This window comes from Camelus dromedarius, chromosome 4 (assembly GCF_036321535.1).
Source record: "Camelus dromedarius isolate mCamDro1 chromosome 4, mCamDro1.pat, whole genome shotgun sequence".
Taxonomy (NCBI): domain Eukaryota; kingdom Metazoa; phylum Chordata; class Mammalia; order Artiodactyla; family Camelidae; genus Camelus; species Camelus dromedarius.
The window spans coordinates 61,360,566-61,373,668 of NC_087439.1; the positions used below are offsets into that span (position 1 = coordinate 61,360,566).

Sequence of the window (13,103 nt, forward strand, 5' to 3'; positions counted from 1 at the left end):
CTTTGCCACTTAGGATCCAGTGAGCTTGGGCAAAGCATTTGATTTCTTTGTATCCTGGTTTCCTTAACAGCAAAGCAGAGATAATAAGAGTCCCTTCCTGGTAGGTGTGCTGTGTGGATGGAACAGAACACTGCGGGTTCAGTGCATAGCACGGGGGCTGCCACAGAGCAGGTGTCAGTGATTACAGGTTATCACGAGTAGTGTGCGTGGATACGGGTCAGGGAAGTATTGTTCCCAACACTTACGCTCTCACTGCTGGTGTATTTGAGTTCCTCTCTGATCCCAAAGTCAACCTTGCCTTACATAATGAAAAATAAAAAGTGTACACTGGCCATTGCTAAAGCTAACGCTTAATTCTAATCGAATAGAGCTCTAATGACACATGTTTGGTCAGCTAGGAGTCCCTGAGAATGAGTCATTAAAGGATAAGAGCAGGGAAAAGGGAGAAATTTAGGAAGAGAAATAGTCCACAAACAGCATTTGCTGGTTAACACACTTTATATTTAACAAAATAATTTTTTAATAATATATTCTTTTACACATCAAATATTGTTGCTAGAATCCCCTTTTTTACAGTTTAATGTTAAGTTTTGTTTGTTTTCTCATGAGTTTTCAGGCACACCGTTTTTCAAAGATTTTAGGAACTGAATCGTTTTTTAACAGGCATCAGCTAACAAACCGGATGTTGCTCCCTTATTTAAACAGAGCTGTGGTTAAAGCCAAGAACCAAAGGCAGAGGAGAAATAGGAGGGTGGATGTGACAGGGTGGCTGCAAACAGAGCTTTCAAAAGGAAAAAACAAAAAAAATCAAAAAACAACAACCACAGATAAGACCAGAACTCTACAGAGTTTGGAAAGAATTTCTCAGAGACCTGGGCAGAAAGAAGTTGTAAAATGTTTATCAGTTGATGAGAAATTCTGTCACAGTATAGGTTCATCTCTCCCGAAAGGGGGAGAATGTCAGTGCTACAGAGTCTTAAAGGAAACAGCTTGTAGTGAAACTCTGGAGGGGGTGGGGGTAGGAGCCGAGGACAAAAAAAAAAAAAAAAAAAAAAAAAAAAAATCCCTCTCTCTGGTTGGTAACAGAGGCCGCTGAGCAGCCTTCATTCTGCAAACTCTCTGAAGAGAATTTCTTGTTGGATGTTATACTCCATTCCAGAAACTTCTTGCTGTGACCATCACTGTGCCAAGACTTTGATGCAAAATTTCTGTACCCTGGCTTCCCAGTTGTTCTCTCCTTTTATTTCCTAAAAAGGACATAGTAACTCCTTAATAATAGATGGGGTACTATGCTACATGGCTCTATTAATGATGTTTTCTGGGTTTCAAACCTTATTCCTGTCATTTATTATTATGATTATTTCTTTCCAAGAGTGTAGATTTTTGAAGCTGGCAATAGGCAACCTCAGGGCAGAGAAAGCTCTATAATACATCTCTGTCCAGACACAGGCTGAAGTGTGGAGTGCCTTTAGTTTGGAGTGCAGGAATAAATCATGCAGAATTGTTCATGAATGATTCATGACTGTCTATATGATGTATCCAGGGTGGCAACTGAAAAGCACCAACCTTGATGCAAATTGGTGTTCTAAGGGAAGGTGGCTCGATGTTCTTCCTCGGATGGCGCCGGCGTGGCTACTTGTGTCATAACACGAGCACGGTGTGCGTGAGAAGTGTCAGGTCCAACTCGTCAACACATTGATTTTGAAAATGACAACTCTTTCTTGATGACAGGAGGTGTTTCCAGGGAGGAGAGGCTTGACAATTTTAAATGAAAACCCAGCTGATGAGACTAAAGAAATGTGTGTCCTGAGGGTGGACCTGTGGCGTAGAAGCATCACTCCCTTGGGAGGAGACTGACTCGCCCTGTCGGGGCTGCTGATGGTGCCCATCTGGAAGGGCTCAGAGGCTCAGCAAAGCCCCAGCCTCAGCCAGACCTTGCCTGGTCTGTCCCCTGGGTAGAAACCCACTTTATACTGATTATTCTAGACCACTGGTTCTCAACCAGGTGAAATTTTGCCCGTCTCCCACACCTCGGGGACATTTGGCAATGTCTGGAGACATTCTGTTATGATAGTTAGGGTGCTGTTCTTGGCTTTTAGTGGACAGAAGCCAAGAATGCTGCTAAGCATCCTAAAAATGCGCAGGACAGCTCCAGACAACAATTAATCGGCCCCAAATGTCAATAGTGCTGGAATGCAGTACTCCACAGGAGCTGTGGCCAAGCCCAGGGTGGGGGTGGGGAGCAGAAAAGGAAAGAACGTCGACAATGAAGACAACCTTCAAGTTTCCTCAAGGACCCTGCCAGATCTCGCCAGGGTTATCGACAGAGAGTGGAATAAACGACTAGCTATGCCATGTGGTTTCAGAATTTGCTAAATTTGCACTTGAATCCAGGTGGCGTCAGATACCCTGTGTGTTTTATTTTTTCTATTACTATACTAGCAGCATTACCAGGGCAACCTTGAGTCTCTTCAAAGGTTCACTTTAATTGTTCAGTATTTAATATATACATTTAAAAAAGAAGTTCAATAAATGGAATTGTATTGTGCAAGACTCCTCTACCCTAATCTTTAATTTAAATCAGCACTTGAGGTGGAAAGAGTGTCCTGAATCAGGGTTTTAGACACAGGGCTGAGCGGCTGTTACTATAATGCGGCAGACATAGTCCCGGACTGGAAAGACTGCCTGTGTAGACTACTGGCTTTCAGCCAGACCTGAACTCAAAAGCCAGAAGTGTTCAGAAGGATTCAGATTCACAGTGGGGTGACTCACCCTGGTTCTGGTGTTTGCCACGCCAGGTGACAGAGCGGGTTCAGAGTGTGTTTAGTTACAAGCCGAATTTAAATTCAGCATCATGAGAGAGTCTGGTGATGAACGCTGCAATTCTGACTACCTGTCTCCCTTTGGATTCTTTAGTCAAGCTTATGGTGTTCTTCATGTATTACTTTTTGATTGGCAGCTTCCAGGTTTGGTGTATAAAACGTGTGGTTTCTAAGAATCGAATTGTGAGCCCCTGCGTAATGCACCACGCGCCGGTTCCCCACCCAGCCCAGCAGTGGGTCTGTCCATTGCGCATCTCTCTCCTGACCCTGCAGGGCGTGACTCCCTCGAGGGAGGCGATTGGTTGGATGCTTTTGCATCTTCCTGGTCAGGAAGGGTCCTCCCTACTGACATTGCTTTACCGAAGCTCGTTTGACACAACTCAGAACTTTACTTTGCAGTCAAATCTGGCCCCTTAGACTCCAAAGAGGAAAAAATTACTACAAGAGCAAAAAATGCCATGTTTACAGAAGAGTAAAAAATGGAGTAAATCAGTTGATGATGAGCTGGCAGGCCAGAGATGTCACCAGAGAAGGAGCCCCTATGAGGCTATTTCTTCTAGTCCCAGAAATCCAGATGTCAAATCACCATCAAGCATGGATAATTACAAAAGCGGTTTTTATAGCTATATACTATGTATATTTTATATAGCAAGAAAGAAAGAGAAATTTCCTCTTAGTAAAATATTCACTTTTGTCAACCCTAGAAGGTTTTGCTGGTGACCCTGTTGTAGCTGGCAGGAGTTTGTTTGTTCTGTCTTGTTTCAAACGTGTGCAGTGTCGAAGCCATAGCATATTCTCCTAAGAACTCGTCATCGGTTGGGAATCTGTTCTACACAGTCTGCTTGCCTTGGCATTCACGTTTGGAACACTGAGCAGGCTTCCACCAGTCCCCGTTGTGACAGTGACAGATGTTACACTCATCCACTTTCACTTCAATGCCAGCCGGAATTATCGTAGTTCCTGCAAAGCAGTTTGGACCTGGAACACATACGATCGTGGATTAGTTGATTAAATCTAAGAGGCTCCCTTTCTTCCCTCCCCCACCCCAATATAAAGTCCAAACCTGAAAGCCATGAATGAGTAGGTCAGACTACTCTTAACAGTGTATCTTTAAGGAATTTTCTAGCTCTCCTTTAAATGCAAACTTTCAATTCCTCCTATCTGTTGCACACAGCTCATATTCCCCATGTGTGTGATGCATTTGAAAGAAAAAAGATCTAATGCTCAAAAAGTCTTATTGTCTGTTACCAAGTACATGCCGTTTTCTGAGGTGAGGTTCTGTGGATTTAACTCTTATTTGCTTTATGCTCTGGGATGGAAAGGCTACTAGGGTGTCTCCTGAACCTTGAGTCGGGGTCCAAAATGGTCTGCAGCAGTTGCCAGTCCCCCGTGGCCCGTCCTCTCCCTTCCCACGGTGGGTGTGAGCCAATGAACTCGCTCACTCCCTGGTTTCAGTACCTCCTTGAGCCCAGTTCCTGGAACCTTCAGCCTGTTTCTTGATAACAATGAATAATTCATGACCAAATGATTTATTCATGTCCCAAACAAGGTTTGTTAGAGGTTCGTTTATTTGATTTTTATAAATGGAGTTCCTCTAATCTGCTGGCTATTTTTTTTAAAGAATGACCCAAGGGTTGGCTTTTGAAAGTCAGCAGGAATTTTGTTTTACTTTTTCAGATGCAAAAAAGCTTTACTGAAAATGTTACTTGCTCTTTATAGACGGATGTTTTATACATTCACTTATCTCAGTTTTCTTTCTTCTTGTTTTTCTCCCCTTTCTCTTCATTTCCTTCTATTTATTTTCTCACTTTTGTTGTTGTTGTTTATATTTCCTTTTAACCTTCCCAGTGTAGAAATGCCAGTGTTTGGTATTGGTGATCTTATTTCTCAAATTCGAGTGGGATAAAAATTGCTTCCCAAGTTGCAGTGGATTATGGTGGGTGGTGGAAACTGCTGTTTCTTTGAAACGATTTTGTGTAAGTACGTATTTGAATAAAGAGAGGGAGCCCTGAGTTGTGTCTGCTTGTGATTTATTCATCCAGCATTGCTAGCCACTTGCCACGGCCACTACAAAGTAACGTGGCAACATACATCAGTATCAGCGCCCTACTTTCACTTTCTTACCACTTGTTAAGAATTTACAAGTCTGTCTTTACCATCAAATAAGTGAAATCAGGGGCGATTTGTAGTTCCCTTCATAATTGGGATCTTGCCTTTGTAATAATGGTAATTATCCCATTACAACATCTATTTCTTAACACAGAACTGTTTAATATGCTGTGGCTTTACTGGGCACGGTTTTAGAGCTCCCAGAGCTGAACTGTGCCTGCACTTAGCACTGGCCTTTGTGTGCCTGTGTGTTTCCTGCTCTCTGGTGGACACGCACCTCGGCGTGTGCCTGGGCGTGAAGAGCAGCGAGAGTAGGAGGGATGTAATGAGTCAACGCTGATAATTAAACAGCTTAGCGAATTGTCTGTTTTCACCCAGGAGGGCGCTTCTTGTTAAGATGCTGTGGTTATAAGTTCTTGGCCGTCTAAACTGCTGATTCTTTAAAGATCACGTTATTAATTCCATTAGTCTTAGAGTTTAAGTCATTGTTTGATAGATTGGACTGTCTTTGGGACTACACCTCCCGGGAAAATTCCACACCAAGTCATGCATTTGTTCTGTTATCAGAACTGAGAGCGTCTTGAGAGAACTTGGCAAGGAGACTTTTTCGGAGTATAGCTGGTCCTCTCAGGACTGCCGCTGACAGACCTCTCTCAGCCCTGCCAGTTCTCGGCCAGACAGGGGCTGACCAGAGCCACAGTGGCTTCAGAATGTGGACTAGAGGAGCACTAGCTCCCTGTTTGCCCAGGGGAGCCAGCAGTTCTCTCGCTCCACCTCCCCACATCTAACCAACTCTTTTCACACAAATTGTATACTTTTAACTTTTCCAGATGGGAAAATCTTTTTTTTTTTTTTTCCTAAACAGTGGTTTCAAAACAAAGAAGTCTCTGAAACAGGCAGAATATTATTCAGGGAGTTTTCCTAGTTTCTTGAGAGGATTTGGAAATATGTGTCAGTAGAATCTTAACTCTGTGTGTATGTGTGTGTGTGTGAGTAGAGGCACTCGACTGACTCACAGAGGGCAAGTTCATCTCAGAGGCACAATGAGAGGAAAAGGCAGTAAGGGATCTCGGTAGAAAGAAATCTGACAAGTCACCATGCTTATCTTGAAGAGACTTTTGACTATGGCTCCAGGTTTCACGTCTGTCCCCTTCTGCATATGTTGGTACCATACAGTGATCAGCATGTATTTGATCCGCCTCTATACATCATTTCTTAAGAGTCATTTAGAATTCCTGCCCTCTCAGCTCAGGAAATATTAATTTATATTGATTGACAGAGTGCAAGAAGGATCCTTTGTGCTTTGCCAGGATTTCCCAGTCAAAGGCACTGCCTGTGAGTAACAGAATAACATAGTAACCTCTGGACAGTCTGCTTGGCAGCCAGAAGTACTTCAGAGAGTCAGAAACTCCTGTTTGATCTTATTAAGAGCGATTTTATTAGCACTCATCTGAGAACTTCAGGTGTAACTAAAGCAAGCCTCAAGTTTGCTGTTAATAGCCTTATCTGCTTAAAAGTAATTTAGATATTTGTCAAGCAAAATGGTTGGCACTATTTAGAGATTCTTCGGGTCTTGGCCCTTTCTCCTTGATAGTGGTGACAGCAAATGCTGATTTGCTCTGAGCATGTGAGTGTCCTACTTGAATTCCCTTCTACCTACTCTCTCCCTTTTATATCTGAGGGTTGCTTTCCTTTTGTCTTGGTTTATGTGAAAGAATAAGTTGCTTAGAAGAGTGAACTCAGTGGCAAAAGCAACAGATTTTAATGCAGAAGACTTGGAGAGGCTCCAGAGGGAAGCAGTGAATGATTAAACTGAAGGCTGGCAAATAGGACCTCCGAGGAAAGGTTAAAGGGATTGGAATTATTTAATCTAGAAAAAGACGACAGAGGTATAACTCAATAACGCTCAGGGAGTAAAGGCTTATTATGGGAAGAATGGTGACCAACTGTTCTTTTTCTCTTCTGACACCCAGAATAAGAGGAAATGAAGATGCATTGATTCTCAAGGAATTGGAAACACACACACACACACACACACACACACACACACACAAATTGCTCAGACAACTGAGAATTGAGTGTGGCAGTTGCCCGTAGTGTGGTGAGATCTTCTCAGAGATCTTTAAGAATGTAGGCGGTCTCATCTGTCAGGTATGATTGAAATTGTCAGCGCCTTGAAAACAGAAATTGAATATGCTATTCTTTATGGTCGAGGCCTAATTCTGTACCTAGCAAATATTAAAAAATCTGTATATGTTTGCCTAACTGAGTGAAATAGTATAAACTAGCTAGTTATATATTGGAAGCAAAATTATTTTCTGAAATTATAGATCAGGCCTTACATATATATCAGGCCCAGCCCTAGTAATATAGATACAGAAGTATTTGTTAATTAAAAGAAACACGTAGTGATAATTTCTTAAGGACTTCATGCCAGGAATTTGTCTTAGTTAATCTTTCCAGGAGAAAAGGTAGGTAGGGTTGTGTGTCTGTGCGCATGCAAACGTCTGTGTATGTGCATGCATATTTATGATCATGAGGTAAAGACTGAGTCCATAAACAGCACCAATGTCACTATATGATTGTCCCACAGTGCACCTATCATTGGACTATACGTGATATGTGTTGATGGATGTAGGACCTTTGAGATTGCAGGCAAAGAGTAGAATTCTCACAGGCCCTGACACTGTGTGATAGTAAAAGCACATTCCTTTCTCCTTTGCTCTGAGGCTTAAAAAATATCTGCTAAATTGTTGAGGTGATAGTAAATTAGCATCAGCAATGAACACATTGGCTTGAATTAACTGATCAGATCATCCCTTATAGAATGTAAGGTCCTAAGGGAAAAGGCACCAGGAAATGTGCAATTTGATCTGAGGGAAGAAGGAAAAGGGCTGGGGAGGGGGAGCAGGTAATTTCTAGGAGGATAGCTTAGTCAGGGTCCCTTAGCGGACCAGGATCACATTCAATCTGATGGAGATTGGGGAATTGGAGGATCCTGTCAGCCAAGCAACAAGCCAGTCTTCGATAATTTAAATGTAAAAAGCACTAATTAAAGAAAGTTGTATCTAGAGAATATCCAGAATAGCCAAAAGAATCAAGCTTGGAGGTAATAGAATTAGGAGCAAGGGCCAAAATCACGCCATGGATCTAACCAAGTGATGACACATCTTGGGTGCAGTTATAGCAGCTTACTCCATCAGTACCAGCCCAGGACCTTGGATACTGCTGTGGGGACCATTGGTAGAGCTGGCTCTCTGCCTAGTCTTGGCAGGATGGAGATTGTGTAGTCCTTCTTGAAATCACTAGCTTTCGGTTGAAAGTGTGCAGTAGGTGAGCCTGAGGACAGAGCCTAGTCAAGTTCCAGCACCTTAGCTGCAAGGGAGGCTGGACCATGGGTACCTGGCATTTAGCTTCTCTAGGGAGAAATGAGGATTCTTCATACATAGAGGATTCCCCAGTCATAGGAAGGAGACGGTTGTTCATTTCTGAGGCTAGGGTGGATGGGAAAGGAGTCAGTGAGGACAAACTTCGTCTGCTTCAGAAATCTTCTAGGGCTGACTACGAGTATGCTTGTCTGGCGATCAGGTGACAAAATAAACATTCATTCAGAACAAGACCACGCTAAGCCTGATGACACAGCTATTAATAAGACAGAGTTTCTGCCTTTGGGGAGTTGACATTCTAGTGGAGTGAATCAGACAAAAAAGCAGAAAAATAAGGTGTTTCAAGTCATTCCATGCTATAAAGTAAAGAAACAAGACAGCATAGCTGAGGGCCTAGACCTAGGGAGGGAGCATCCTTTAGAACACAATTTTTTCAGAACATGTTCATATATGTTTTCTCATTTCATATTCACCGTGACACTGGAAGGTATTATCATGAATCCCACTGTACAAGTGAGGAAAGTGAAGCCCAGGGAGACGAAAGGACCTGAGGAAAGGCAGGGAACTGAACAATGGGTGAGCTTCAATTTCAGCCCTCCTACTCTGACCCCTTTCCTTGGGTAGAATCTCTTTTAGTGTGTGTGCTGTTACTTACTCTGAACATCAGTCAAAATCGCACATTCCCCCGTTCCTGACTCCCCAGCTTTCTCTTGTAGGAAGCCCAGGGGAGGAGCAGATCCGGTTGACAACACTTAACTCAGCCAGCACTTTTGGAGTTCTTTTTAAGACCTGATCTCTTCCTCACATGATGTACCATTTTCTGTGTTTTTCAGGTGAGACAACGAGACACAGAAGTCTTCCTCAAAGGCACACAGCTGGTGAGTGAGTGACTGGGACACAAAACAAGTCTTCCATGCTTCCCTCCCCGGGAGTCAGTCTGCCTGTAAGTAGGACTACTTTTCATTTCCTCCGGGTTTTAATTGCACCTGGGATGCTGTGGATTAGAGGGAAAGGTGAGGATGTTTAAATTCCTGTTTTTGCGTGTGTGCATATGTGTAGGTAAAGAGGTGATTGGGAAGGGGAAGGTCTGGCTACAAAGTCTGTGTGGGGCCGAGAATGGAGCCCCTCCAGCAGCGTTACTCAGCCTCTTCTCCCTAAGCGCACAGCAGGAACTGCTCCCAAGAAGCAGATATGGCTGAGAAAGAGTGTGGTTCTAGCCATCAGCTGGGAAGGCCGCCAGGCGGACACTGAGATGTCTCACTAGGAGATGCCCTGCTCTTGTTGTTTGTTGACCCAGATCCTTTTTATAGCCAAGCCTCCTCCTTCCCAGAGATTAGGAAACCCAGGCTGGTCATGACCATTTTATAGAGGCTTCTGGATTATAAATTGGTATGGCGTCCCTGAAAATCCTCCTTCCGACCACAACTTCATATTGCTTAATAGTCCTTTTTTGAGTATTGTCATTTCTGGCCTTGATTTGAAAATTTATTATTTATGCTTGGTGTCGTTTAGAAATTGGCTGTAAACGGTCTTCCTGCTGTATAAATGAGGCAGATTCCTATTGTGGCAGGTCATAAACATCCTATATGTATTTGGCAGGGCATCTAAATCATGGTTTCAGCAAATAGTAGGCTTGTGGGCATCAGTCTGGGGTTGAATTGGATTAGATTATGTTCATCCTTTTAACTGATTTTAATTCTCGGCGTCATGAATTCTCATAGTTGTTACTAAGCTCCGGAAAAGCAAATAGGCTTTCTGATCAGGTAAACCCATTTGCGACTATTAAAATCTTGGCGAAAATGTTTCTAAAGACCAGTAATTAGAGCTGATTGCAGTTAAAATTGGACGAAATGGCTGAAGCCTCCCCAGTAACACATTCCACCAATGGCCTTTTTTAAGGGAGAGCAGTGACGAGATTCCAGTTGCGGGAGGGAGTTTCCAGACTGGAGACTGGGGTGCCGCTCTCAACCCACATTTAGTTCCTCATTCCTACCTTACTTTCCAACCATTTTATTAAGCCTAAGAACGCAAAGCTTCCTCAGATTAAGGTGGAAAGAAGCAGGAAGGATTGTTTTCTCAGAGGCTGGCCTACAGGTGCCTGTGAATCATTTTATTTGAAAATTCAGTATTGCTGAGCTCCCACACAAATTTCAGTGTGAGGGCTCCAGAGAGTTTCTGGGCCCTTAAGTATGTAAGATTTACAGCGTGGTGCTCCAATTAAGCAAAATGCAAAGATGGGAGCCGAGAGGAGGAAGGATGCGGTCAGGGTGGACAATAGAGGTAGAGGCTGGCTGCTCTTTTTCTAACTTCAGGCCAATCAGCAGGTGGTGAGAATCTGGCATAGTTCATGGTCTGTGTTAGCTGGCCCTCTAGGTCCAGTCTCACCTTCACAGGGATGTGTGTGGTCAGAAAATGGCTTGGTTTGCTGTCATCTAAAACACTATTTGCTTAGTTTTCGCTTCAAACGATGAAATCGTCTTAGTCAAATCTTCCACGCCGAAACAAGTCGACCTCCCCTTGTTAGAGCTTACGGTGGTTTTTCAAATCACTTTCAGATTTCTTCTGAGCAATCCTAATGGTAGGAAGAGCTGGTATTCCTCTACCCATTTTACAGCTGAGGGCACTGAGGTTCAGAGAGAGGAGATGAGGTGATTTGCTACATATTTACTTCCCAGGTGAAGTGCTTTTTTTCTAGGTGAGGAGATAGGACTTTGGAGTCACACTGTCTGTGTTTCAATCCTTCTGCCATTTACTAGACGTATGATCTCAGTGTCCTCAGCCATAAAGTGGGAATAATATTAAAACAATAAGAGTATCCACCTTTCGGCAGTTTTGAAGAACAAGTGAATTAACATATGCAAAGTCCTTCAAACAGTGCCTATCATGAACTAACAATAAATGTTGTGATTTATCATCCTGATTATCATTATTAACTTGAGTTACAATCTATGCTAATTTGGTTGGGTAATGGATTCCAGGCCCTTTGATTCCCAGTCTAATTTTTCTTTTTTTAATTTTAAAATATCAGTGAAGAAATTAATCTTGTTAATGTCAAAGAATATTTTTTGCAAAGTGAGTGGATGTGCAGTAATAAGAATCATTCTTACGTGGGTTTCCACCCAGGCTTGTTTACTATTTATCAGGAACCAGACAGATGAAGGAAACACCTGAACAGGAAGAACATGATTTATGAGGGTTAAAGGGAGATGCATTAGTTTGAACCAGTTATTGGCTGTGTAAGAATTCATTAGGAAATTGATTGAAAATGGTTTGCTTGGACTGCTATTGATAACTGGTTTCACTTGTTGGAAAGAAAGAGCCCAGATATGGTGAATGTCTGAAGTCAAGTCTAAAAGAGATTGCAACCTAATTAAAAAAGAGAGTAGGCAATGATAGGTATCTACTGACTGATCAGTTGATCTCTCTGTCTGTCTGTCTATCTAAAGTTTTGTTTTTATTACAGCATTTTTCTTAGTACTTAAAGAAAAACAGGATAAGGTGTAAATGCCAACCAATAACAGAAGTGTTGGATGAGTTATGGTGCCCCACTCAATAGACTCTTTCATAGCCATTGAAAAGAATGAATTATAGCCTTTAGCTGACTTGCAGAGGTTTTTATGAGTTATTATTGAGTAAGAAAGGAATTATGCAGAGAAGTGGGTATTAAATGCTAATAAAAATTATTATTAAATGCTAATAAAACAAATATAGACAAACTTCTGTGTATGTGTTTGTAAAGGATTATACAAGGATGGGGGAAAAATAAAGATGCACAAATACTAGGTGGTTTACGTGGATTATCTTGCCGATGCGGGAGGGGATGGGGATAGGACAAAGCTGTAGGAGAAATACAAGTGCATCATGATATATTTATATTTGGTTCTATGTATAAAAATAGGGAATTCTTATACTGGCATGCATTTTAGAACCAACAAGTATATTTAATGATGTAATTGTTCTTTTTTTTCCCTAAAAGCCTGTTACTAAATTGATAGTGCATCTGACACTCAGACACATCTTAAAACTGAGAAAACATAGTGAAAAATCATAGAAGTGGACAGACCACGCAGAGCCCCTCAATTCCCCAGTTCCCTTGAATCTGTCCATTATAGCAGCCACTAGTCATATGTGCCTATGGAGCACTTGAGAGGAGACTAGTCCAAAATCAGATGTTCTCTAAGTGTCAGAAACAGACATTGGACTTCAAAGATTTAGTCTGTCTTTGAGCATAGGAGAAAAAGAGTAAAATCACTCAATATTTTCATATCAAGTATGTGTTGGGCGAAAATATTTTGGATATATTGGGTTAAATGTATTATTAAAATGAATTTCATCTTTTTACTTTTCTAATGAGATGAATTTTGAAATATAATTTTAGAAAATGTGGTTAAATTTGAAACTAAATTTAGAGACTATGAAATTCAGGGTGTGGCTCATGTGATATTCCTTCAGGCTAGTACTGTCCGATAGAAATTACAAAGAGATGAAGAGGTGTTAGGAGTGGCCAGGCTTTTGAGCCTGGGTCCTTGATCAACCACATTATTATCACTGGGAACGTCCTTGAAATGCAAATTCTCCAGCCCCACTAGACACCTACTGATCAGAAACTCTGGGTAGGCGGCCCAAGGATGTGTGTTCCTGTGCTTTAATAAACATTCTAGATGATTCTGACGCATGCTAAAGTGTAAGAAACACTGCTTTAGGGTAAGGCAGAGCTTGGATAAAAACCGTGCCATTGGGAACCAGGAAGAGAGTGTCATTAGTCTGAGTTTTGGAAGATGTCTCA

General features: G+C 42.1%; 1 protein-coding gene across 1 annotated transcript in view; it reads right to left on the minus strand.

Annotated features, from left to right (window-relative positions):
- Positions 1 to 3,548: 3,548 nt before the first annotated feature.
- Positions 3,549 to 13,103, minus strand: part of VWC2L (von Willebrand factor C domain containing 2 like) — a 136,661-nt gene continuing 127,106 nt past the window's right edge. Inside the window, exon 3 of the mRNA XM_010992481.3 lies at positions 3,549 to 3,800. Within this exon, the coding sequence (XP_010990783.1) occupies positions 3,652 to 3,800 (149 nt within the window). The 3' untranslated portion in view covers positions 3,549 to 3,651. The remainder of the gene's footprint in view (positions 3,801 to 13,103) is intronic.